Source organism: Calliopsis andreniformis, chromosome 2, assembly GCF_051401765.1.
Source record: "Calliopsis andreniformis isolate RMS-2024a chromosome 2, iyCalAndr_principal, whole genome shotgun sequence".
Classification (NCBI taxonomy): Eukaryota; Metazoa; Arthropoda; class Insecta; order Hymenoptera; family Andrenidae; genus Calliopsis; species Calliopsis andreniformis.
The window spans coordinates 9485759-9512235 of NC_135063.1; the positions used below are offsets into that span (position 1 = coordinate 9485759).

The window sequence follows — 26477 nt, forward strand, 5'->3', positions numbered from 1 at the left end:
GCACGCTCACTTTTCCTACATTTTTTTATACTCTTACCTTTTGAAACAAAAAGTAAAAGAAGATTACAAAAGCTATACGGACTTTTCTAATCTCTCTCTGAAATATTCATCATGTTCTTACAGAACTAGGACTTGTATACTTAAAACAAACTTCTGCCTCTGCAGAAGAAATAATCGCACCGACATAGTTAATAAATAATTATCTAGACTCCTATTGAAAGAATGTTTACATATAAAAATTTAAGAAAACATTAAGCCGACATTTAACATCAGTGTCTCGAAGACAATACACAGATACAATACTTTTTAAATAATCATGTTTTGGAATTCGTTGTGCACATACCATAAGCCAGATCATATTTTTTTTGCTTGAACGTTCTATTTTGATGAAGTTTTTATAAAGCTTTACCATCTCTGCGTCACACACGATATAATAGTATAAATAATCTGTACTATCAATTAGCGATACATTACTTTGACCAAAAAGGTGTTACAACATTTGCAAGAATTTTCTCTTTACTATACAATGATATTCCATAAAAGATACTTCACCAAAATTGTACGTTTCATTCTCTTCACATTTATACATACATATTATTATTGTTTATTACAAAGGCATCATATGGATAAGCAAGTTAAATTAACAATGTTAAAATAATTTTGTAATATTTTTTTAATAACTGTCACTTAAATATTGCAGAAGATATTTCTTTACTAGTGGAGTGCACCGTTGTAACAATCGAAAAGATATCTCGATACACTTTGCGAAGCATTTTTTTTATATACAATTGTGAGTGTACAAAATATAAGAGTCGAGAACCAGCAAAGTTAATACAGATTGTTACGAAAATTATCTCTTATTTTTATATATGTATCACTCGATGAGACGGAAAGGTTTTGTTCTCCCGGGATATAACGCGATCTTAACTTATGTCTAAGGCAACAGTGCCATTAAAAATTTAAGTCTATGTACAGAACTCTTCATTATTCATATGAATTTAGTAATCGGTATAGAATGTACGATACGCAACTTCATGTTTATGATAATCAGTTTATTACAGCTTATTCATGATTGTGTCTGAACAAAAATAACGCTACACCTTTATGCTGTTCAAGTACCTTTTTTAGTTTTTTAATCATTAAATTTTTGACGAAACGACGAACATTAATTTTAATACAGATTTATGGATATCTCAAATTATATACTGTACAAACCTATTCAGCATTGTAGCGCATGGTAATTATTGAAATAAATCCATGTGAATAATTAAAGAATGTAATTGTAATATAAGGTAATGCTGTGTGAGATAGGCAGGTATTAAGCTGGCTTAATTAAGTGTCACAGTCTTCGAGTTGCCTTTTTTCTTCATGGACATGGATTATCGGCGCGCCACTTTTATTGTGCTTCTCACTTTTTGTGTATCGATTGTGAATTGCTTGAATGAACTCTAATGAATAATTTCATGACGTATATGTGTATGCGTGTATGTTGGTGTTTGTGTGTATTTATGTGTAGGTATTGTATCATATGATAATTTTATAAACACGTCCTTCTATGTGCCTCTCTTGAATACGATGCAAGGGAGAACATGTACTTATGTTTTCCTCTGAAGCTAAAAGAACTGTCTGTTGAGTCACGAATTTAATAGTCATCCAGATCAAAATTATCAACTTCAACATCTTCCAACTGCATACTTTGAAAGTCCACTTTGTACCGCAATATACCTGTAAAATACATATTTCGAAATACTATTTTAGTAGGCACAAATTTATTTCTTACTTTACTATGGTAAATTAACAGAAAAATATATATTACAATACGAATTTGTAATGTATTAATAACACATTACAAACGATACTATACAAAACAAGTTTCACGAATCAGTTAATAAAATAGAATTTATGATTATTCATATAAATATAACAACAGTTTTGGTATGATAATTATTGATCATGCATAACATGTTATGCACAGTGTTTTCCAATTCTGAGGGAAGAATTTAATTTTAACATATAAACATTTAGAAAAGAATGATCAATATAGAGTTGAATAATAATTAACATTTATGAAAAACACTGCTCTTACAACAATTATACAATGTGAATAAACAAAATTACGAAATTACTATTATAACAGAAAAATTGTACATGGATATATATATTAATATTATTGTAAAATTAACTGAATGTTATACATGTAACAAATATCACAATTGAAAAATTGTAATGAAAGAAATTTATACTTTATTAAAAGAATTCTGAGGAGCAAGCAGTGGGTATGTAACACAATTACTACAATAGAATAATTAGTACTCATACAAATAAGCGAAAAATACATTAATTATGAGGAATAATAAAAACAAAAAAAAAAAAAAAAACAATTGTTAATTATATTGGAAATAAATTGTATTACACGTTTTGCTTTAAATCGACGTAATTCTAATAATCAGCAAGTACCTTGTTAATGTGAAAAAAAAATTATATGGAAATATTAACAAAGAAAGTTTATTAATGATGTTACTAATAGTAAAAAAAGAAATTCTATGTTAGCAATTACTATAGTTTACATAATGTATAACATTCTAAAACAAGAGTAATGTATGAAGTAATTATATTAGGGATAACAAAAAAAAAGTATAACACAAAGATCTTAATAAAGACTTAAGTTCATTGCTTCTTCTTGTGTTGCTAAATTAGTAAAAAGCAATTACTATACCTTTCCCAATATGCAAGCTAATAAAAACAAATCATCAATTAGTACTTATGCTTGATCAAATATACTTTTCAACAAAGCCTAGCTATTTATTGCACGAACAATGATTACTTGGTTTTTCCGCATATTCATCGCCAAAGATTAATACTGATTTTTATTGTTCTTAATCTACACATAATTTTAATGGGGCATATATTCTTTTGTCACGTTTTTTTATAAATATCAGTCTATAGAACTTTTCTTTGGTGATGAAATTATTGCTGGCTATTGCACAACATGCAGCAAGCAATAAGTAGGATTATTTTTGTAGTATAGCAATAAGGCATTCTACATACAAAAATACAGTAAATATAATATACAAAAAAGAACAATAATACAGTATTATTTCAATTAAATTTCAATCTCACAGTTAAATAAAACAATTACTAAATATTTTATACTTCTACTATAATAATTCTTGTTTAAGAAACTGTTATCTTTGTGACCAAAAAATGTTAAAGAGACGAATATTTATGAAATGATTTTTTGAAAAAGCAAATATTGAAATGTATATGTATAAAAAATACACATTATTTTTAGAAGTAACAAAAATTAGTATTATTTTTTAGCAATATTAAGCATATAATAGCACTTGAAGATATTATGAAAATGCTATTTAGCATAAAATGCAGAAAAACTGAAAAATTCAGCATGCAAACAATTAAAACTTCGTAAGCATGTCCTACTGCAGAATAAAATAAGAAACAGTGGTTTTAATACTATGTTGAAAATCAGATATATATATATACGTATTTTTCACACATATATATTTTTGCATTGCATTTAAAATCTATGAATGTATGAAGTGATGCTATCAGAACCTATTTGCTTCTATCACATAAAAATTTTGTAAATCATTGTATCTTTTACTAAAGCATTAGCATTACTATAAACACTCATTCTTTATTATTATGTTACAAAGCATAAAACTGTCTCACTATCAAGTAGAACCTTTTACATGTTTGGAAAAAGTGCTACTTTGCGTGAAGAGTATCATTAAAAATATGTATGAATAGTCTGTGTTGTAATTGTCTTGCACATGTAAATATGCAATGTACGTAAAGTGTAAAATGCATCATGTAGAAATAATGGTAATTGTACTTGAAAAACTAAGCAGTACTGTTTCTTTCATTACACCAACCACTGTGTAATGTGCCTACAACTTGACTTCAATTACTAACAGTGTAACATATAACTGCTAAATGGTAAGAACAAATCTAACAATGTTCAAGACATAACAATTATATACTGGAATAGTTTAACTCAACTCACCATCTTCAAAAATAATTATCCACATATCTCATATATATACAAGATTTTCTTTATTTTTTTGTTTTTTTTTTGTTTTTTTTTGTACCACCAAGAAAAAAAGAAGACAGCAAAGTTTTCAGGCTTTTTATTCGTGAAAAATAAACATTATACCTCGAAATTCTCAACTAAAAATATCTATATTCACATTCAAACTCATCAGAAGAGACATATATACTACAGATCTGCACAGAAGTATCGTACTATGCTAATCAGTGAGAAACCCAAAAGAAGAAATTGCAAATTTTTTTGGACAAATTTATCGTATAATTCTTAATTACATATCGAATATATTTCTCCTATTATTAACACCAAAAATTTCAATGACATCAAGAGAATCTTACTATCTTTCAATATAATAATTAGTTAATTATTGTATACTGAAAAATCTCTTTTTGATGAGTATACTGTTTATAAACTATTATATTATGTTATGTAAATTATTAAAGGCTATTAGAGCTAGTGTTAATAACTTCATGATTTACAAATTTTCACTAAATAACGCATATACATAACATTATATGACATTATTTTATTCTTTATATATACTAAGAATTATAAATACTTTGATAAATTTGTCCAGTTCTGAAAGTAATATGTTCTATGATACATGAAATATAAACGAATGCACTCAAGACAGAGAAAGAGCTACCTGGTCAACTTTGAGTATTTCACAGACGAAATTTAGTAATCATCGAGGTCAACATCATCAAGAGGCTCATCAGCCTGCAGTGACTGGAAATCAACTTTGTAGCGGAGGATTCCTATGCATCAAGATATACTCCATAATTAATGGCAATGTTTCTAACTCTTTTTCTAAATACCATTTACTTTTCATATGTTCGAGCTCATTTAATATCATCACTTTTTCAAATATTTTTGTACTGTTCTTTCTGTTTAAATCGTTATAAAAATTATGATCCTATCGTAAATATGTCTCACAAGTAGAAAATTATTTCAAGATCTCAAACTTTGACTTATAATTTAAAAAAGGGTTTCGATGTTACTTAAGTATGAACAACTACTAACTTTATGCACTTTGCTCTTAGTCACTAGATAATCAAAGTGGAATCAGCCGCTTTTCTGTTAGTTCACACATTAAGTGGACAATTAAATTATTGTTCCACATTTATATTACTTTCAGTCGAGTTAAAGTTAGTGACAATAGAAGTTAATAATAAAATGAACTTACCTCCAATACCACCAAAACCTCTTACAAACTGGGAACCTTCCTGAGATTTGTCTGTGATAATTTCCAGGGTGGCACCAAAACTCTTGTAATTGTTTGCGAGCCATTCAAGCAGGGGCTGACACTCTACAAGTTCCAATTCTACTCCGCTCTAAATATATTAAAAAAAATTCGTTTATTTATGTCACTTAGACTATCATTTAAATATAAAGACAATGTAAATATTTTCAACTTACTTCTTTGTCTGTGAAATGAGTTTTGTCTTTCTCTTGTTCGGGTGTTAGATGTAAAACTTTTTCTTCTGCGTTTGTATGGTTCTTTAAAACGTACCGTTGAATGTCTAAGTTTTCCCAACAAATAAGTGTTTCCACGCTACCTAACTCTAAAGCTCTTAATGTATCTTCTACGCCAAAACAGTATTTTCCTGTATCTTGTGAAATTTCATCGAAGTAACGACCTATAAAAAAGATGTATGTATCATTTAGTTTTGTAGTAAATTTGCAAATTTATTTTTCATTTAAAAGTCATTATGCACACTTACCAATTAATTTCTTTTCTTGTATGAATTTTACATTTTGCAAAGACTCAGCTGCTAATTCAATAGCCTGATTAAAACCGTTCTCTCCACCATATGAAACATCTACTAATTTTATTACTTTTGCTTGTAATCTCTGAAAAAATAAAATACAAAATCATGTTAATCAAATAGAAATTATGTTAAAATATAAATTTGATGCATAAATTATGTCTATAAACTTACTGGATCGAACATATCAGATTGACTAAGTTCCGTTTTGAAGTCGGCACTACCCGCTAGAATTAAACCAGCGATGTTAGGTTTATCATTAGTAATGTACAATTGAGTGGCTACTTCTGCAACTTTTCGGACGTAATTATGTCGTTTTTCCATTCTTAATCGAGCAAAACGGAGAGCTGACTGACCACCTCTGCCTAGAATTTAATAAGTCATTGTACTACTTTGAAATAAATATAGATCTGGATGTTAATCCAAGTATTATTTACATACCATGCTTCTTTGGAAGATCTACAGTAAATTTATGTAGAACTTCACGAGTATTTCCTTGAAGAGTACCAAACAATGCTCCATTACCATCCATGACTATAAAACCAAATTTATTATCATCTGCAAGCAGTGCTGTGAGTGCTTCTGTGTGGAACTAAAAAATAATAAAAGACATAATAACATTTGTTTCATTAAATAAAGTCTATGCAAAAAAAATTTTCACAAAAAATAAAATACGACAAAGTACCTTATTATCACAAAGGTAGAGAGAAGTATTAATAGGCTTGAAAGGTTCAAAATCAATGTTGACCTTCTTTTCTTTGCCTTCTTCTGTTACAATGGTACCACAATATATTACCAGGCCATTTGGAGGCACTGAAATTAATAACATATAGTTTATATAATTGAATAATTATATTACCTCTACACAATTACACATTAGAAATATTAATACCAAAAATTTATTACGAACTTCAATTACGGACCACAGTAACACAAATGAAATTACCTTTAGTATACAATTTTAGCCTATGTTGTACCGATGTGATTGCACCCAAAACCGATAATCTATTTACACGAGACTTAATATTCGATGCCGTTCCAAACTCATCCGCTAACATTTTGCTTACTCTCGATATCTGATCCTTAGGAGGAATGATCAGGGATATCATGCTGGTCCCATTCCTGCGAACAAAGATATTCACTGTGAGTATCTCATAATTATATATCACAAACAATACTATATTATAGGACAATCAGCTTATGTAAGGTTGTGTTAATACCGTAGCAACAGAACTACATATTCCTGCAACCACTTCTAACAGTTAACAGCAAAGTTACACATAAAACCACTAAATACGTTTCTCCCGTGAAATCACGTGGAATGAATCGCCCCGAAAGAGGCGAAAGTCCGGCAGTTGGCCAGTTAGCCACATGCTTCTTAAAACATATGCGCGGATAGAAAATCGAACAGCTGATAAGAAGAGGCGCGGCAACGTTAATTTCGATCCACTTACCCCCTGGCCATTTCGAGGCTTTTTATGAGTTTCTTGATCTTCCAGATCTCGACATTGCGGTCGGCGGAAGTCTCCTCGTTGGACATTGCTGCGCGTTGTGTCGCGTGGTCGCGGTCTTACGGGCTCCTGCCGAAATGAATCTTTTATCAGGGACAGGGACGAAACCTAGAAACGATGGTCCGCGTCGACGTAGAAGGCAGGATCCGCGAATTTTTCTCTGAAACGAACGATCAATCCGTTTATCGATGGATCTGCCTCGATCCAGTTCAGACCGGATTATGTCAGAGAGAACGTGTTCGACGGAGAGAACTCCTGTTCTGTTCCACCGATACGGAACCTCTACGACGCTTCACTTTTCACTCACTTCGGGACCAGTTTTCGCCCTCCGTTTGTCACAAGCCTTACGTGTTTAAATGCGATGCTCGTGACGCAGCGGATACCACGCGAAAGCGAACCTCGGAATGCACACGTCGGCCATGCGATGGCACAGCGAAACGTCAGTACTTCGGTGGACGTGCTGTACTGTACGGTACAAAATGGGAAGCAAAAAGACCGAACGGTTCGTGCGCGAGCAGCGCCTCGAGGCCGCTTCTGGTGGGGGGTGTAGCCGCGTTCTCATTGGCTGTTCGACGCACGTAATGCTCTGTTCGCAATAATAATATTTCCACCAATAGACAAAAGTGCGAAATAGAACTTTTATACTGTTTTATAAATTATATAAATATGGAAATGAGATTTCTAGCCCTTTTTAATAATATTTGAACGCTAAATTTGATTGCACTGTCTTTAAAATTGAAGAATCTTCGGCGTACTGATATTCGAGCACCGTCGAAAAGGGGGAATGAATTGAAATGGAAAACTAACACTTTTTCACTTGTTTTTATTACGCGGATATTTTTTTTAATTATATAATTATATATTCAAATGTTATTTATATAAATATTAAATAAGTAATAAAAAATAATTGTAACATCGTATTATTCAGCGTCATCCCGAGTCAAAGTCCCGTTATTTACGAGCGGTCCATATAGTCCTTCTCAATTTTGGTAAAATGCTTTGTTATAGATTCAACAATTCAATATTTGCATCAAATTTTCATAATTCTTTCACGTAAAACTGGAAAGATAAAAATTTAGATGATAGATGAAACTTCTAACGTTAGATGAAAATCACTTGCAAAAGAATCTGAAAATCTGAGCTTGTGAGAGTATACAATTGCATTTGCATTCTTGTATTTTCTTTTCTTTTTAATCATATGTATGTAATTTATTATTTAATTTGAGATATTTGAATGATTTGATTATGCAGTTTAGTTACCAACTCGCACTTCTTCTTTTCTGAAATGAGTCCTTTCTTTAACGTCCTAAGTTCATGACAAAACTATTTATGAAAAAATAACGTTTATTGAACGTTATGAAACAACAATAAACGTAAATGACATGTAGATAAATGTATAAAAATATTTGTCCATTGTCTTGCATTCGTTTGATTTAGGACGTGTATTTCTTTAAATACTATTTGGAGCATCAACACTATGCAGATATATTTTGCTTCTGTAATAGGGTAGAGTTATTTCTTACCTCATACGATGGGAATACAAACGTATAAAAAATATGTATATTATGTAAAATCGACTGGAATATGCATTGTTGTGATGGGGTTAGTTACATTTATACATAAATCTGTAAAGCGTTAATTCATTCATTTAATGACAATTTTTATGCAGTGGTTGTTGGTTTTTATACCAGCTACGTCAGGCATCACAAATTTTACGGTCTACTGTGGCTACTAATGTACTGAGTCTAGAACAATCACATGCACAATATATTTATGTTGATGATCCCAGATTTAAAGGTATCCGTGAAACATAATACCATTAACTTTTAAGAATCGATCACTGTTCCTAATTGTTCTTTAACAAATTGACCTATAACAAGCTTAATTTTCCTATTATAATTTCAGATATTTTTATGTTTCGAAATAGTGAAAATTTACAATCATTCTTGCCAGAGCAATCACCTTCATTCAGTCAACATGTAATGAAATGGTGGAAATCTTTAAATCGTAATGTGGCATATAAACTATTGCATATGGCACAACATGGTGATAAAACAGAACGTTTAAAGGCTGTGTATACTCTTAATTCTTTAAAGTATTTAAAAGGTATCCTATTAGTCTTTATATAATAGCTTCTGGTACAGGCATAGTTTAAATTTATATATAAAATTTTAGATTGGCATTATAGACATATTGCACAAATATTAGATGCTAGAACAGCGATAACTCTTGCAAGAATGCCAAATGTTGATACAAGATTCTTTTTAAAACCACCATATTACCATGTACAACACAAATTATATGTATGTATGTGTGTGTTGCAACTAGCCTAGATTATAAGAAAGAATATAAAAAGTTATATTTTTTTGTAGGACGTGATAGAAAAAGTACATTACCTGCTTCTCTATTTAAATACGTTATCTGACAATACACATCCTTGTCTCATTCAATTTCTTAATAAGAAGTTCAGAGATTCGCATCGTGTAAGTAGATGTTATTTAAAAATTTGAAAATTTTATCATTCATTATTTTATGCACACTTTAATTATCTATAAAGTATAAAACAAATAGGACGGTTTGATATTCGATCACGATTTAACAAGCTTAGGATTGGCTGCTGCTCCAGCCATAATATGGGATCAGGAATTATTGCAGAGTTGCATTCAAGCATTGTGCCATCATTCTTGCCTTGAAAAATATAGTAAAGGTAAAATAACTAAATATAAAGTCTGTCTTTTGTTTCTGATAACTTTGAGTAACTCCATTTCATTTTCAGATATTGTAGATGCTGGTGGTCTTCCAATTTTAATGATATTAAAGAAAATGTTTAACAATAATATCGATGTGTGTATATTGCTGGCAAAAATAATTTCCAACATTTCACTTCACTCAGAATATTTGGAACATATTTTTCAATCAGGTAAGCCGTCATCTTGTAGCAGTTAAAACATAACGCATCATTGTAATATAATTTTTCTTTATAAGGATGGATCGGCATATTAGTAGAATGGTCTCATAGTTCCGACATACGACTGTCAGTGCCAGCGGGTCGTGCATTGGCAAATTTAGATATGGACGAAAATGAGTATGTTAAATATCCAAGACGTATTTATCTTCTTCATCCTCTGCACAAAAATAGAACAAATCCAAAATTGGATGTTGTTTTTTTGCACGGGCTTCTTGGCGGTGTATTTGTAACATGGAGGCAAAGAGATGTAGATATACCTGGATTCGGGGTCGTAGGTTTGTTAGTATTATAATTCATAAAAAATTTAATTTATCGCTTTTGGAATTTGATTTGATACTGAGTGAAGTTCACTCCTTTACTAATATTTATTAAAATGTTCTTACCTTATTTAAAACTAGTTGTGAGTAATTAAATTTATCATAGATTCCTATATGATGGAAAATGGAACTGACATTCTGACAAGTGTGATCGGTGAACACTCACAAGAATTCCTCAGAGATTTAGCTATCGACTTGAGGAAACGTGAATGGGATAGATTGGGAGAAGACTATGAAATAGTATTAGATGATTGCCCTGAAAATACTAATCACAAAGCGTGTGGACCATTTTTTTGTAGCGGGTAGAATATCGTTTCAAATTATCTGATCAATTATAAATTTTTGCATATTTAGGTTTTCAACGTTTCAGGAATGATCCTTGTATAAAAAAATATAACCAAGACAAAAAACGTAAAACACAGTGTTGGCCTAAAGATTGGCTACCCGAAGATGTTCCGTCTCTTCGAGTTATCGGAGTGAATTACGATTCGAATTTGTCAATGTGGACTCCAGCATGTCCAATAGAAGGCATAAAGTAAATTATTAAATGCATTTGCTATTGTTAAATATTTGAGTATTTGCAGTTAACTTGTCTTTTTATTTTTTAGAACCACTATGAGTGAAAGAAGTGGAGAATATATTGGAAAACTATTAACTGCAGGTATTGGAAGACGGCCAACGATATGGGTATGTCATTCAATGGGTGGTTTGCTAGTAAAGAAGATGCTTGTTGATGGTTGGTCATTTTCACTGTTTTATGATTGTTACTTTATAATCTTATTTGTTTTCGCAATGATTGAAATTAATATATAATTATTTTTTACAGAATGGAAAAGTGGCGATAAAAATAATATATGTAAAAACACTCGCGGTATAATATTTTATAGTACGCCACATAGAGGTTCACGCGTGGCAGTTCTAACTCAAACTACACAAATGTTGGTATGGCCATCGGTCGAAGTGCAGGAACTTCGTGAAGGTATACGAAAATTTGCATAATTCTCTTCTACTTTTATTCGAAATATATTTTAAAAAACATTTTTTTGTTTTTAGAATCGCCGCAGTTATTAGAGTTACATGAAGAGTTCCTAACTATGTTAAAAGAATATCCCATAGAGATTGTTAGTTTTAGTGAAACCAAATCTACGCTTGTAACTGCGTTAAAAGTTCCTTTTCAATTTGTTACATCTAATTCAGCAGGTACAGTTTTTAAAAAGGTTGCTTTGTATTTTACCAATATTCCGATACATGAAAATTTTAATAATTATTTTCAGATCCTGGTGTGGGGGAATTCTACGAAATTGCACAAGATCACTTATCGATATGCAAGCCAGCTAGCAGGTAATATTTAAATGTTACATTTATTCAAAGTTTTGAGACTCTAATTCTTATCTTGATTTTTTGTAGACATTCCTTCTTATACCAAAAATTATTAAGTGTATTAAAACGCCATGTAAGTTCTAGCGAAAAACCAAAGATTTCTCCTGTAGCTGAATTTCTCTCATTACCGAGTAAATTATTTTAAACTTGTACATATTTGTACATTTTTCTATATGACTATGAACAAATACTTCGTACCTACACGACATCTTATTACTAAAGGGTCTATTTTTATATACGTAGCTCGAAAATTAAGCTGCAAAAAAGGAAACAAATCACTACAACAATTTTTTGTTCGTTTTTAATTAAAGCAATGATAATTTCAATTCGGAGTAAACATGTTTATATTACAAAAATAATACCTATTTTTAAATATTTATTTTACTCCACGGATCGTTCGTTTCTTTGACTAGAATAAATAATAGAGTTTTTTATAATAAAAATCGTTAAAAAGTGATCAAAGTTTTCAATAACAACTTTCTGCAGGATAATACAAGATTCTGGTTGCTCAATATAGAATAATAATTATACATAGTATTAATACAAAAATGTAGTAACTCTTGAATGTACGAGTCTAATAATAAAAAATAGACAAATGTTTTATGTCGCGATACCTTTAAACTGTTTATGCAAAATATACATGTTGATGTGATAAAAATATTTATGTTATACTTATTTAAGGCACTGAATAAATTAAATAGAAATGGAGTTGATAGAAATTTTACTTTATTACCGTTAACTTTAAAAATTCGTGTCATAATCAGGATGGTGACGGCTCGATAAATTTGTCGTACTGTCGTAGCCGCCATATTTGCTACTTGCGTGTGATCCGTTATAATAATAACCATTCCATTCCGATCGCCAACTATCATACATATTGTATTTCTTATTGTCTTGAAAAGATTTTTCGACAAGTACCTACAAAATTAAAAAACAATATATTTATTCAGGACACCGACAGGTATGATATAGAATTATGTAAAATGCTATTTACCTTATTAGAAGTTGATTCGAATGATTTATCGTTCCAAGAAACATCTGGATCGGTCCAAATTGTATGTATCGGTTTTGAATAGTCACTGGATCTGTGAGACGTTATATTTTTTGCTACTTCTTCTTCGTAAATCGCAGACGCGGATGGTTTTAATTTTGAACCATTGTGCCGATTGATTAACTGAAAATTGAAATACGTTATAGTTAATTTTAACGTCATGACTTTCTGTAATAATATAATACTTACAACAGAAACGCCGAATATAATGATAAACACTAGTCCACCGACGCCAATTACAATTATAGCGATGGCCCACTGTGGAATCAATCTATCATCTTTTTCGATATATTGAGGAGTAGTTACTTTTGGTATTACTAAAAAAGTAATTTTTTGCGGTGAATAACAAAGTATTTATTTCGTGGATCATATATATACTTGTTTATGAGTAAAATGACGTACCCACGAAGTCCGTATATTTAGGATCAATTATGAATGATCCCAATTTTATCGATCCCTTAGTATTTGTATCATTCCATCTGTTTGAGTTATATGTTCGCAAGGCATCATGGAAAATTACTTTCAGTTCTTGGGTATTAACATTTTGTCCCAAATTAGTCAGTTCGACAAAATAGTCTACTAATATACTGCCTTCACTAAAATTGGAAAAATGAGCGATTATTCGAGTATCTTATTATTGCAGTAATTCATATGATATTAAAATAAATAAGAATTTTTACCTGAACGAATCGATCTTTATCTTTTTGTACCACTTTGCCAGGACGGAAGACTTTGAAAATATAAAGTTCATCTGTGCAAAAATGAATAATAGAATTAAATACAAGTTTCAAACATAAGATTGGTAATTTATAAATTAAATGAAGAATTCAGGAGAATACCTCTTGTTCAATTTCGTTAGCAAGCTTCTGCCACTCTTGAGTATTTCGATCAAGTAATTCTGGCACCCAAGTAGTGTTACCGATTATTCTTATAGTTCCAGCGACTTCGCATTCCTGCTCGCAAATACCTGGCGTGGTGGGTCTAGGCGTTGTCGTTGTGGTCGTGGTCGAAGTGCTCGATGTTGTTTCTGTTATAGGGATGAGCGATGTATTCACAGATGAAACTGTTGCTGTACGAGCTGCTTCCAACAATTTTTCTATCGAAATCGGTGTTGTTGAAGGAGTAGGCCATCCAGTAAATTCTGTCGTAGCTCTATAATTAGGATTTTCATTTTAAGATTACAGTTAGGTCATTACTGTGAAGAATAGTTCCCAAAATTACCTGGTTGGCCATCCCTTTTGTATTTTTGGCGTAACGGTACCAGACCCTTCGCCTCGAGGTGTTTGTGGCGTAGTGATTTTATGAATAGGCTTTCTCCCTCCTGGCCTGCTGGGAAATACGATTTTCAAACCACCAGGCTTTGCTGTTGTAGAAGAAACAGCGGGAACATTAGCTTCGGTAGAACTCTCAGTATACACTGGAGCCTCTTTTGCATCTGAACTAGTGTTCTTCTTCTGCTCATAATCACGTGGCAGTAAAGAAGAAATATCAAACTTGGTTTTTGAGAATAGATCCTGAATCGTTTTATCAGCTGATGGTTTCTCTGATGAAACTTCTATGCTTTTCGCTGTTGTTGTAGACAATTCAGTCTTTGGAGTTGAGCTTTGTTCACTCTTCTTTTTACTATAATCTGATGGTAACAACGAGGATATGTCAACTTTAGATTTTGCGAGGATATCGCTCAACAGAGAATTCTCTGTAGTGACATCTTCTTTCTTAAGCTTGTATCCAGGAGGTAAGAAGGCACTGATATCTTGGACGACGAAGTTAGTCTTAGTTTTCTTCGTAGTAGAAGCAGGAGTAGTGGTGGTAGTAGTGCTAGTAGTAGTAGTAAGTTGAACTGTTGTTGCTTCTGAAGTTGTACTCTTCGTAGGCCACCTAATTGAAATTAATTTTTATCATAACTTCACTGTTAGTGAAGCCTTCCTCTTGGAAGGAATAATTGGAATCGTAGCAGCAGTGGAAATTTCCTTCAGGTAACCAGCTGTGTGCTGCATGTTATTCTGGGACCGACATTCTGACCTGTTACCCTTCGGAAATTCCGCGGTTTATAGCACGTCATTGTTATTGAGAGAAGCGAAGACCCTAGAATGTCTCTAATAGCCTTCAATTTCTCTGGCGCAAATATTGCGCCTAATAAACATTATAATGCTAACATAAATTGAAGTCCCCTAATTCAAAAATAGCAGATGTGCTTCGACCGTGCCATAAACTGTGTCAACGATTTGCCTGAACATTTACTAATGAGTGGTATTTAAAATTTTTTTCTCTTAAAGGAATATCTACAGTTTCAGTCAATAAAAATGTTATATCTGCGATATCTCCGCCATTATTATAAATACATTTTTCACAAATTTTCTTCTACGCCAAAATTTAAATTAAAACAATAACCAACCTAAATCCACTCTTCGAGGGAATCGAAGTCCCAGCTCCAGGATTCTTCGCAACGTAATCGCGCGGTAATAGTCCTTCCAAGGTATCCAGGGTGGTTTCTATCTTCGGCCTGGGCGTAGCGTGATCAGTTCTCTTATCATTATATCGACGTGGCACGAATTTACTAATCACCGGTGTTTTACCGGTGGTAGTGAACCTACGTCGATTATTTCGATCTCTATCACCCAAGACATCTAATTGAAGAGAGTTTCCAGCAGTCTTAAAGCCTCCAGCGAGGAAACCACTGGATAATTCCGACTGAACCCTATCTAATTTGTCAATGATGCTCTCCGTGGACTCTGGAGGTGGTGATGTCTTTTTCTCTCCGCTATGATTGATCGGTTCTATACGGTCTATCACAGGGAATGGCAGGAAACGCGCTCCAGATATGCTACGACTTGTCTGAACGGATGCAAGTATCCTGGACGTGTCCTCAGTCGTCACTGCTGTAACAGGTATCTCTGTTGTCGCTATGGACGAGGAAGAAGGTGGTGCTGCGACCTGCTCCGTGGTCGTTGGCGCAGAAGTCGTTGGAACAGATATTGTACCTGTTAATAATACATTTTTCAGTGAAGTCCAAAGCAGATAATCTATACAATTGATATTGCTTTTGATGAATCATTAGTATGGGAGTTCAAAATGGAAATGAAGTGGTAGTTTAAAGTTTAGAACCGCGGGAATGTTTAACGTACCATTCACAACGCTTTTCGTCGTCACCACAGACACCACCGCTTCTCCAATTAAGATCGATGTATCCATAGATGAATTCATCTCTTTATTTGGTACTCCAAGGAAGGTGAACCTTTTGTGACTGCCTTCCATCGAGGAACCCTCATCGTCATTCGTGTTAGTGACTTTTGTGTCTAGGTCTTTTTCCTCGAGGAGGTCCAACGTGGAATTAACATTTACGTTGCGAGGGAAGTCTGCGTCCTCCTCTTCTTTTTCACCGGAATTATGCTCACCTTCTTCTACTTCTTCAACGGAAGTTTCTTTTTCCTTCTCCGTTTCTTCCTCTTCTTTTTCCTCTTTTTCTGTTTCTTCTGCGTTTTCTTTTTCTTCTTCCTCCTTCGCCTCCTCCTTTGCTTCCTCCTCTGCGTCAGGATAGTCGAGGTTGTCAGCGTTCACTACAGAGTTTAAAAATGTCTCCAGGTGAAAATATTAAGGCCATGTTCGTTCGTCTTTCTCCACGCACGATGATTTCCGCAATGTGGATGACGAAACGAACTTACATAATACAGAATTCACAAAGATCGTAATTATTTGGCACTGGTGCCTTCTATCATGAGAAAAAAGTGAGCTAGACGTGTTCGTTAAATTGTGATCTTATGTGATGATTGAAAATAATTGAGCTCAGTGACTTCATGAGTGATACACGGTATTTAGAACTTGATCGAAAACTTCGTCGAGGTCTTTAATAAAAATTAAATCGTTTTCACTAATTTTCTATACATCTTCTGTCATTTTTATCAGCTATTTTCTTGTTTTCCCTAATTTTTTATTAATTATGGAACAACTTCTTTCTTCTATTCGAATAGTAAAAAATAATTTCCAAAAAATACTGTACAATATTTTTTTATCATAAAATTTATAATTCAAGTTTTAATTTGTCTTACCTATAGACTCGTATCGTGAACGATTATTGCTCTCATAGTCGTCGTAATAATAATACGCGTCGTATTGGCTCGTCGCAGGATCTTCGACGTAATCTTCATCCCTAGACGTGTCCTCCAATTTAGAACTTAAGGAAGACGAAGGACTTTTGTGTTTCGCCGAGTCTTCGGTGACTTCCGAGGGCTTTGAATCTTTGGAATCCGTCTTCGGATCAGGTTCCACCTCGTATTCGTCTTCATAAACTTCTTCGTCAGCTAGTTCTTCGCGCTCATTTTTCCTATTCGTTTTTGACGTCTCCATAACGTTGTTCTCGTCCAAAGACCCCAAAAATGGTTCCGCTGGATTGCTGGGAAGAGAGGCATTTTTCTCTTGTTGCTCGTACACGGAATTGGTCGGTATCAGTTTCGAAAACTTATCCCACGATTCAACTGTCCCTTTAAAATAAAAAAAGTAACGAAAATTAATTTTTATGAAATGAAATAGAAATTTATATTGGTATACATTTATTATTTTGTTATTTGTATAAAATAAATGAAATCTACTTGTGTGTAGGAAACCTACAGTGGACTACTATTAAATCATAGTTTAAGTTTCTTCTGATAACTACGATTAATAATAACCCTGAATGAAAGAACCTGTGAATAATCGAGATTAATTACCCGAGGTTCTACTGTAACATCAACAATTAAAATTTTCTGTATAGTCTAGCCATCCTAACTGAACAGTCTAAGTGCGACAGACAATACCAATAATTGTTTCAAAGAAGGAAACAACAGAAACAAATAAACAGCATTCATTCACAACAAATGTATTTGATACGAGCAAACGACGCGTACAATTGTTCCTTCATAAACTTAAGTAGCGCGTTCCGTGAGAAACTGTCCTAAGACGTTTCTGAAAGAAAGCGAGCACCACTTTCCAGCATTGTTTCTCTTCGTGTTTTGCAACGCTGCATTGCTCGAGGAAGAGTCTAATTTTCGTTCTCTCGGCCCCGTGGAAAAACTCGGCTGTAAACAAAGCCTTGAACACCTCCCCGCGCGCGATTGAATAATCATTCACTTTTCACGCTTGTTAACTTATTTCGAGCGAGTGTGAGTCGATTGCGACAATAAACAGCACCGAACGATCCCTCGATGTGCTAATGCAGGTACGAAGGATGATTGATTGCCATCAAGCGGTAGAGTTGTTCGTGGTAATGTTTACTTCATTACTGGTGAACATAATCATCGAGGTGTCTGGGGTTTGCTAGCTTTCGATTAGAAAAGAGCACGCTCCACTTTTATAGCTATGCGTATAACGTGGAAGATGAATTTTTATGATGGAAAATGAAATGATAGTTTGCAGAGTTGCTCCATTTACTAGTATTTTGAATATAGTTCTGCTTTATCAATTTTTTAAATAAATATAAAATAGTAATACATTGTTCTTTTAATATTTCTATCCTTAGTTGGTTTAGTTAGTTGGAGAAGAAAGTTATCAGTTCCCTCTTAATGGACTTTCTCTGTGATATGGTTGCATAAACGGAATCAGGGTGTGATACCTTAACTTGGAGATTAATACGTTCGTTGTCTGTGATAATGCATAGCATGCTGGGATATTAAACAATGAGCGTGTTAAAATACTATATCTTTACACCTAGATCTATGCGCAACATTTAACGTAATAAGAAAGAAGCCTTGTGTAAAAGTGTATTATCCTACTAATGAATTGTAGTGCGATTGGCATCTACAAAACTACTCGACAAGTAGAAACAGTGCTCAATGGTCAGACATGGCGTCCAACTTACGCAACGCTTCAATGCTCCTTTCATAGGAAATAAAGAGAAAAGTAAATATCTATCTGAGGCCAATTTCTACGTCTATAACTTGTTTCTGCCTTATTCTAAGAAACAAAAGGAGTGGCGACAAGTTTATAACGAGAAAATACTGTACTGACTGCCCAGTAAGTATGTAAGTGATTCTCAGATTGCCTAACTGGTTTTCAAACAGTATTTCCTCAAAAATTAAATCTCCCACGTGAAGATTTTATTCTGTGTTTTTTATCAATTTTTATGCGATCAATCCCTCCTAATTTAATAGTATCATAAATTATCCTTCACCTCATATTCAAAGGAAGTTAACAACAAGTTTATTCGCCAGAGGAGAATATTACAATGTCTTCAACGGGACCAAGAAATTTCAAGCTGTAGCAATGCAAGATATTCTTGAAAAGGATCGTATCAGTGGTCAGTTTCGTAACTGGAATAGTTCCGTGGGTGTGCCTGCGCGATGGAATCGACAAGGCTCGAGGGCTTCGAAATCCGAGCGCGAATATAAATTAAGGTGGGGTTACGCTGCTCGAATGCGTTAATCGTGTCCAGGTCCCCCTGAGTCTGCTTCTATCCAACGAGTCGATTGCCTGCACCTGAAATCGACATGTACGTCACTCTAATTGCAACTTGCTAAAGTTCACTTGCACTTTGAAAAGTGCAAGTTCTCAGGCCTGTTTAGCGAGTTTCGTTCGAATGATGGGAACGGTTGAAATAATTCTAGTTTATCTTGGATCGTGTTTCTTTGATCTTATTATTTAGATTATTCCCTTTCAATTTGTTATTACATAATTAACAGTAGCAAGAAACCTAATTTCAATAAAAGTTTAAACTCTTAAATTTTACGTAGTTTGCGATATCTTGAATCTAATGCGCGAATTCCCGCGGAAAGCGCCGCGCGATCAACCGTCAACGGAAACGCATGTTGCTCTGCAGCATATCCTGTTTCACGTTGATGCAATTGCGTTCCAATCACGAACCACCTCATATGCATACGAATGCATTTTGACCCAACTTCCTTTCAACTTGATTTGCAAGAAACCAGATACCCGAAACAAAATAACTACTGATAACGTAAAGTAAAAGTTATCTCACAAGGATTTCTACATTTTGCATTTTTAAAAATGCCCGCTTTTTTCTCTGGTGGTTGTTGTTTGTTTCTTTCGTAGCTGATTATTATAATCTTGATAATGATTTTGATTTTGGTGCTACAATGTTTTTTCATTGGTACTTTGATACTGTCAGCTGATATTTAAATTGATATTTTCTTAAACTATCTTTTTTTACTTTTAAGTAATTTAAATTGTTTTTTAAACAGACCTAACTATCTAAGGTACAATAAGAAATCATGTAGACATAACAGTAGCTAGAAAAAGTGTACCTGAAGAAGTAAAAAGAAAGAATAGTATTGATACTTCGTAACAAAATATAAATTTTTCTATTAAAATTTATGACTTTTCCTCAACTACTAGTTTGCGATTAACCTTCGATAAATCTACAAATCATTCACATAATTCAAGATTATATAGCCCAATATATTGGCGCGCGTTTTTAACAGAACTTGTTCTGATACTTTCACGATCGAAACAGCAGGAAGTGTCTGTTGTTGAATTCTAACGGGTGTACATGCACGAAAGGAGCGAAAAGTCGCGCGTGCCAGGCTTAGGCAACGAAGTTGTATAAATAATGGGGCGACTGCAGCCGTTCTCCTTTCGATCGTCCTTCGACTTGATCGCTCCTACTCTCAGCGTGATACACGTTCACACGAATTCTTAACTTAAGGTTCGCTCCGCGAAGTACCGATATCATAAAAGTTATTGGTATCATAATTACTCTAACTATAGTTGTAAGGCATATATGTCATACGTTTTTATTTTCAAGGCATAGATATTTGAAGTTTCGAATCTCAATTCTATACTATGGACTTGCCTTATAGACTTTAGTTGAAAAAATAAGCTCATTTTTATGAAATCGTGATTCGACTAAAACTCTTTCCTTAAGTTATCAATTTTCTACGTTTCTCCTCTACACGTTCATAGTTTATGGCGGTGTAAGTTACCTTAACCGCCATATCACGTTGCAACTTTGTTTCACACGCCTCTAAACCATGAAATTAACAACTTTCGCCATTAATCGCGTAGAGGTACGTAAAAGATCATATCCCGAATGAATTTCTCCGTGTTTGTTAGATCAAAAGAAACACTTCTATTCGAGATTGAACTTTAAATCAAAGGCTACAATAAAGCAGCGGTGGCTATGCGTCTCAAGATTCAGTGTAACTAGATATGTATATGAGCCAAGAAGAATGCGTGCAATTAAGAACAGTATAATACAATCGCGTTTATGCTTCTTCCATCGTGTCTATTATAAATGCATACCTTTACTACATTTTACCGAGCCTCCTTTATCCGATCTTGCTCGAGGTAAACGTATAAATGGTTGGTGTGACCTCGCGTGATTTCAGATCGATTAAAACCGCTCGCGCCCTATCCTTCTCCTTCCCTCGGTATATCACGTACACAAAGAGAGATTTGTGCCTCGCTACGTGTACCTTATGACGATATTTTGAAACGTACAAACACGTTCCGTGCTTATTGTACCGTGACTGTTCTTTATTCAACTAGGTATACGAATGTAAAAGGTGCGAGATTCGCGTTGCACGCAACGAAATGGTAACGACCGTGCCATTTTATGGCCTACGAACTAGCGAAAATGAAACTCGAATAAAAACAGCGCTTCACAAAGCATTACGCACTTAGAATGTGATTCCTTATGCGCAAATGTATCGCTATTGAGGTCGCGGTTACGGTGGGCGTGATTTTCTAGCGTTCGTTGTATTGACTCAAAAATTATGCCCCGAAGTTAATTTCACTTTTTATCGAATACAGTATTTATGTGAAAGCGTTTACACATCTGAGTCTTTATTTATCGAGGCTTTCATTAAATGAAAACAGACGCTTGTTTGTGAAACTAATCGTCATGAACTATAAAAATTACTGAAGTAACTGGTCACTAGATAAACCTATAAATTTCCGCAAACACAACACCTATGAACATTAAACATAATTTTACTACTGTAAAATTGAAAGAGCCATTTAAAGACTGAATTGCACACGATTAGGTGATGTGCTATTAGTGAGAAGCTTTACCCATGAATTGGCGGTACTAGTTTTCTTCTACTCGCGTCTGTCTGTTTGTTAAACGTTATAACTTTCTCTGCAGTCAATATTCTAAAAATTATTCGTATTTATCGCAAGACTAACCACCTGTTGAACGATCAAAATTGTGGCTACACTTGTGTTGCCTTACATGTGTTCCGTTGAAAATGTGTCTTAAACTAATAACAGTTATTTTCTACATGGTTTTCTAGTGGCGGCAAAGTTTAAAGAATGTAATACGACCAAATAGAATGACAAGCGAAGAAATAAGGTGAAAGAAAATACGCCGCCGATATGATGCTATGCATATTGACACGACTTTCTCTAAAGAAGTTTCTTCTTCAAGGCTAATGACTCAGCTGTGAAAGAAACTAAATCGTTTTATTATCCCTTAACACTATTTATAGCGTTCGTGGAAATCGCATTTCTGCGGTGTAACTATCCGATACAGGTAAGTTTCATCTCGCCAATAGGTTTCGTAAAAGTCATCATCGTGGGAAGCAAGATTTTTCATAATATCGCATACCTTGGATTTCCCTGACCCGATGATTAAGCTTGCGATGAGTCTGGTTGCGGGATTCCACAACAAATCTCATCAGCTGTTACAACATCCGTGAAGCGAGTATCACATTTTAAGGAGAAGCATTGGAACCAGTTTATTCTCATTTAGGTATGTACGATATAAATGTTTAAGTTTATTGTCAATTTGTCAAAGATTAATTACTTAAGATCAGTGTTTTATAATACTTAGAAAATTCTATAATCTGTAGTTAGTGGTTTAGTAAGTAGATACTGAGTATTAATTTATTTACGTTCCTAACCTTTTCACTATGAAGCAAGTTTTGGTTTGAAAGAAAAAACACATTTTTTTTATTTACGTATAGAAGGCATATTATACAAGACATGACAAGTAGTACTATTAACAAATAAATATATATATATATATATTTAATATTTTTTTCACATAGCCATAGAATTCAGCTTTCTGATGCCTTATTTTATTATTAGCTACAGAGACCAAGGCGAAACTGGAAAAAAGTTTATGGAAATGAATTTTCATCTCAAAAGTGTAGTAATGAAAGGATTAACGAATATTCTTATTTTTTCAATATTAATCCGTTTTCATTTTTACTAATAATAGGACCATAACCTTTCCAATGCCATCTATGAGCACATTTGTAAATTACAAATAATTTGCATTCACTTTGCTCAATTTCTCTTTTTCTTAGTAAGTAATGTTATAATATCTAGTTTTATTGAGTGAATATTTAGAGTGAAGGGACAGTCGTTATTTGTCACGTGTTTACGTCCAGAGACCGCTGGTCACTGCCTCGCGCGGAATGCATTCTAATTTGATGCAAAAAAGAATCCGCGAAAAATAAACGCTTGGCCCAAACAGGATCTCATTCTGCAGGTAACCCGAAATACTATTTTTGAACCTTGAATTCGAATAACAGATCGGCTTTAGTCTTTTTACTTTCACCACCAAGTATATTATCGTTTTCAAGAGAATTCTGCTCGGCGAAAAAATTTCTACGAGTCTACTAGAAAAGAAAATACGGAACAATTTCACTATCATTAACGTGTTTTCCATTGCAGATTGACCTCTTACTTTTTACTACGCCACCCAGTAGTACAATTACGCGGCGTATATACGAGTGCAAGGAGCGAAACGGAATTCATTTCAACTAAATGCTAGAAAATTGTATCCTTTATGATAACTTTCAAAGCGATCTCGATATTATACGTCTATAAATCTGTTTAGAGTTTCCGCCTTGATAGTTACTCTGATAGTTGCCATTGTACTCACACAATGCATGGTAATAGTATATGCAACGATATCCAATAGATTGCCCTAATTTTATCTCTTCTCGTGTCGGCAGCAATGCCGAATTAGATATGTCCGCTTTAGGGAATCGTGATAGCCGTTCGTTCCTCGTTATTACGACCAACAATGGAGATCCAATTGCGTTATTGCGGTATACGTAACTCTCGTATGGAATTGCGGTTCTATTGTATTGCGTGTACCGCACCGGGTCACGAATTCAAACTATCCACTGTTGCACGACGGTCATCTACCGTTTATCTTGTTTAGATGCAGGCTTGACGCTAGATTGCATGAAGCGTTATATTGTGTGTAATTACTGTCTCCGAGAATTCGCACGTTTGCAATCTCGTTATCTTTGCAATCGAGTCGGTGAGTTGAAGAATAGTACAACTACAAAATTAGCCATTTTTAAATAATCTCAAAGCTATACGTGTGTGAAATGCATAGATGTACACGTTGGGATCAAATATCTCAAAATATGGTTTTTGGATTTGTACTGTTTTTTAACTCACAGACTTAATTTCGATTAATAATATTGATATGCAAGTGTCTGATATACTATTGCAGTGATATTATTATTATTATTATTATTAACAGAATGAAGCTCAATACGTATAATACAATGTATTGAACTTTATCCTATTAGTAATGATAATGATAAAATATCCATAACTAAATTTCGTGGTTCATTCAACTTAAAAAACCACACCAGAACTAACAAACTAAATTACAAAAATTACTTAAACTTCCAGCTCACTTCGACACGCAAATATTTCAAAACCCTGGATCATTAAAACACTCGTCGATCGAAGAAAAACCCAAAGAATACGAATTAATCCAGAAAGGCTGTGACCAGTGAATCGTGACAGTCATACACCGCCGACTCGACGGATTACATAAATCCCGCCCACTGGATCTCCCGTATTACGTTGTCAAAATCAAACGGGATCCTTTCAACAGCCCTCCATTCGAGCAAACCACGAACGACGATTATAAATCACACGTCGCTTAACAATGTACTCGGAGGCATCCGAAGAAGCCTCGAAGGGTGGCAAAAATTCAAGCGGGCAACCTGGAATCTCATAAATCTTCAGCGGCACGCACACGTCCGCGAGGACGTTCGCGTTCGCTCTGTGTTCTACCCCCGTGAAAGGATCGCGCGGTTGTCGAACGTCAGCGCGCTCTGACGGTCGGAACGCGAGGAAAGAGCATACACTTCGAATTGGCAGGAGTCTAACGCGAGAATTTTTTGCTCTGTCTCAGGAAAAACGTACCCTGCTGACAGCTGGTCGATAGGAAGGAAGAGGCAAGAAGCAGGCACGTCAGGACCCCGTCGACCACCCAGCCATCGTTCCTTCTGCGTCTCGACATCTTCCTCGAGTACCGTTCGCCACACGACACTGGTACCGACACTCTTGCGCACGGTTTCGAGGCAGCTCGCCCGACTGTCAGAATAACACCGTCATCGTAACGACGCCGCGAGGATCGGCGGTCTTTTGTCGCGGCTGGTATCGTTGGTTATCGATGGACGAAAGACAGACACATCCTCGCACATAGAAGTTTAGACGTTCGCGAGAGCACCGCGCGCTTGTCACTGGCCACGGGTAGAAAGCAAAATCCCACTTTCACTTGGTGGCCGCGCGCCTCGCGAGGCGGAGCTGGCACGCCGAGGCCATCGAGATCTTTCCCTCTCCCTTTTGTCCGGCCACCTATCTCTGTGTCTCTACGTCTTTGTGACGAACAAACGAGAGGGGTCAGGTACTTTTAGAAAAAGCCTGGGGACGGGTTTTAGCAAAAATTTTAGAACGTCCGGGGAACGACCTTTCCTCTGCCCTCCGAAGGCCGATCCTCAAGGATCGCGGCGAATTTAAAAACGGGAGTCTGTGGGTTTTCTTCGAGGACTGGAGGACCCTTGTAAGGATCCGTCTTTTGCATTTTTTATTCAAGGCGTTCGATGATATTTGCATTGGGATATTTCAGCGTTTGTATTGGGCGGTTCAACTTTGGCGGTACGGTCATGGAAATGTGGTACGGGAGAAAAAAACTCAAGAATATGGAGCAAAATGTTTTTGTTTTTGTTTCATTTCTGAAAGGATTGAATATGAATTTTGATAACGAAGTATTAAAATACAGTCTTGAGCGCTTATAGGATATATGGGGGTGAGAGAGGGCAGAACATCCATGGTCTGACCACTGACTTTATCTACTGTAAACAAGAAGTACTGTCCCTACCCCGTGCACTCCTCAAGTGCCTAAGATTGCACTTCGGTGCACGCGTACTCGATTAAAGTTTAAAGTCAGTTTCCTCAAAAACAAAGTGTTATATCAAGAAAATCTATTCTATATTTTCGACTTATTTTTTCGTGTATTATAACTACGTCTTTTTAGTTGTATCATGTTTCTGGGATACCCTATATATATTTTTATAGCTTTAATTTTTACAAAATCTCTGTCTTGAATAGCAGCACTAGTTTCACTATTACCCAATGCACACGTATTAGAACTGAAGGTTGCAAATCTTGAGAAAGTGACGTAATTATCTAATTAGCTAAATTCTGTACCTCATAGCTAGAGCAAC

The 26477-nt window shown here is 34.5% G+C and overlaps 3 protein-coding genes across 7 annotated transcripts; 1 reads left to right on the plus strand and 2 right to left on the minus strand.

Annotated features, from left to right (window-relative positions):
• Window positions 1-658: 658 nt before the first annotated feature.
• Erf1 (eukaryotic release factor 1) lies at window positions 659-7825 on the minus strand. 4 transcript variants are annotated; one of them, XR_013002788.1, is made up of 12 exons: window positions 7654-7819; window positions 7290-7506; window positions 6782-6957; window positions 6521-6648; window positions 6277-6427; window positions 6010-6200; window positions 5791-5920; window positions 5486-5706; window positions 5253-5400; window positions 4713-4824; window positions 2712-2733; window positions 659-1725 (listed from the first exon to the last, which is right to left on the minus strand). XR_013002788.1 is itself a non-coding variant. In XM_076386982.1 (12 exons), exons 2-10 carry the CDS (start codon window positions 7373-7375, stop codon window positions 4745-4747), a joined length of 1311 nt encoding a protein of 436 aa, XP_076243097.1. In that variant the 5' UTR covers window positions 7376-7506; window positions 7654-7819; the 3' UTR covers window positions 659-1725; window positions 2717-2733; window positions 4713-4744. The 4 variants fall into 4 exon arrangements, 3 of the variants coding, with proteins under 3 accessions (XP_076243097.1, XP_076243088.1, XP_076243080.1); XM_076386982.1 differs by having other exon boundaries at window positions 2717-2733; XM_076386973.1 differs by lacking the exons at window positions 2712-2733; window positions 4713-4824 and having other exon boundaries at window positions 7695-7825.
• A 717-nt stretch (window positions 7826-8542) lies between these two features.
• On the plus strand, window positions 8543-12176 carry LOC143188140 (protein SERAC1). The gene is made up of 15 exons (XM_076392222.1): window positions 8543-8948; window positions 9016-9143; window positions 9252-9452; window positions 9522-9649; window positions 9719-9829; window positions 9918-10053; window positions 10123-10266; window positions 10332-10589; window positions 10738-10933; window positions 11002-11166; window positions 11240-11367; window positions 11458-11610; window positions 11685-11831; window positions 11906-11972; window positions 12039-12176. Exons 1-15 carry the CDS (start codon window positions 8878-8880, stop codon window positions 12154-12156), a joined length of 2151 nt encoding a protein of 716 aa, XP_076248337.1. The 5' UTR covers window positions 8543-8877; the 3' UTR covers window positions 12157-12176.
• A 384-nt stretch (window positions 12177-12560) lies between these two features.
• Window positions 12561-25284, minus strand: LOC143188139 (uncharacterized). 2 transcript variants are annotated; one of them, XM_076392220.1, is made up of 11 exons: window positions 25174-25284; window positions 17109-17540; window positions 16188-16619; window positions 15458-16043; window positions 14284-14940; window positions 13902-14214; window positions 13743-13813; window positions 13465-13658; window positions 13252-13379; window positions 13006-13185; window positions 12561-12929 (listed from the first exon to the last, which is right to left on the minus strand). In XM_076392220.1, exons 1-11 carry the CDS (start codon window positions 25268-25270, stop codon window positions 12753-12755), a joined length of 3267 nt encoding a protein of 1088 aa, XP_076248335.1. In that variant the 5' UTR covers window positions 25271-25284; the 3' UTR covers window positions 12561-12752. The 2 variants fall into 2 exon arrangements, with proteins under 2 accessions (XP_076248335.1, XP_076248336.1); XM_076392221.1 differs by having other exon boundaries at window positions 12698-12929; window positions 16188-16586.
• Between the last annotated feature and the right edge of the window lie 1193 nt (window positions 25285-26477).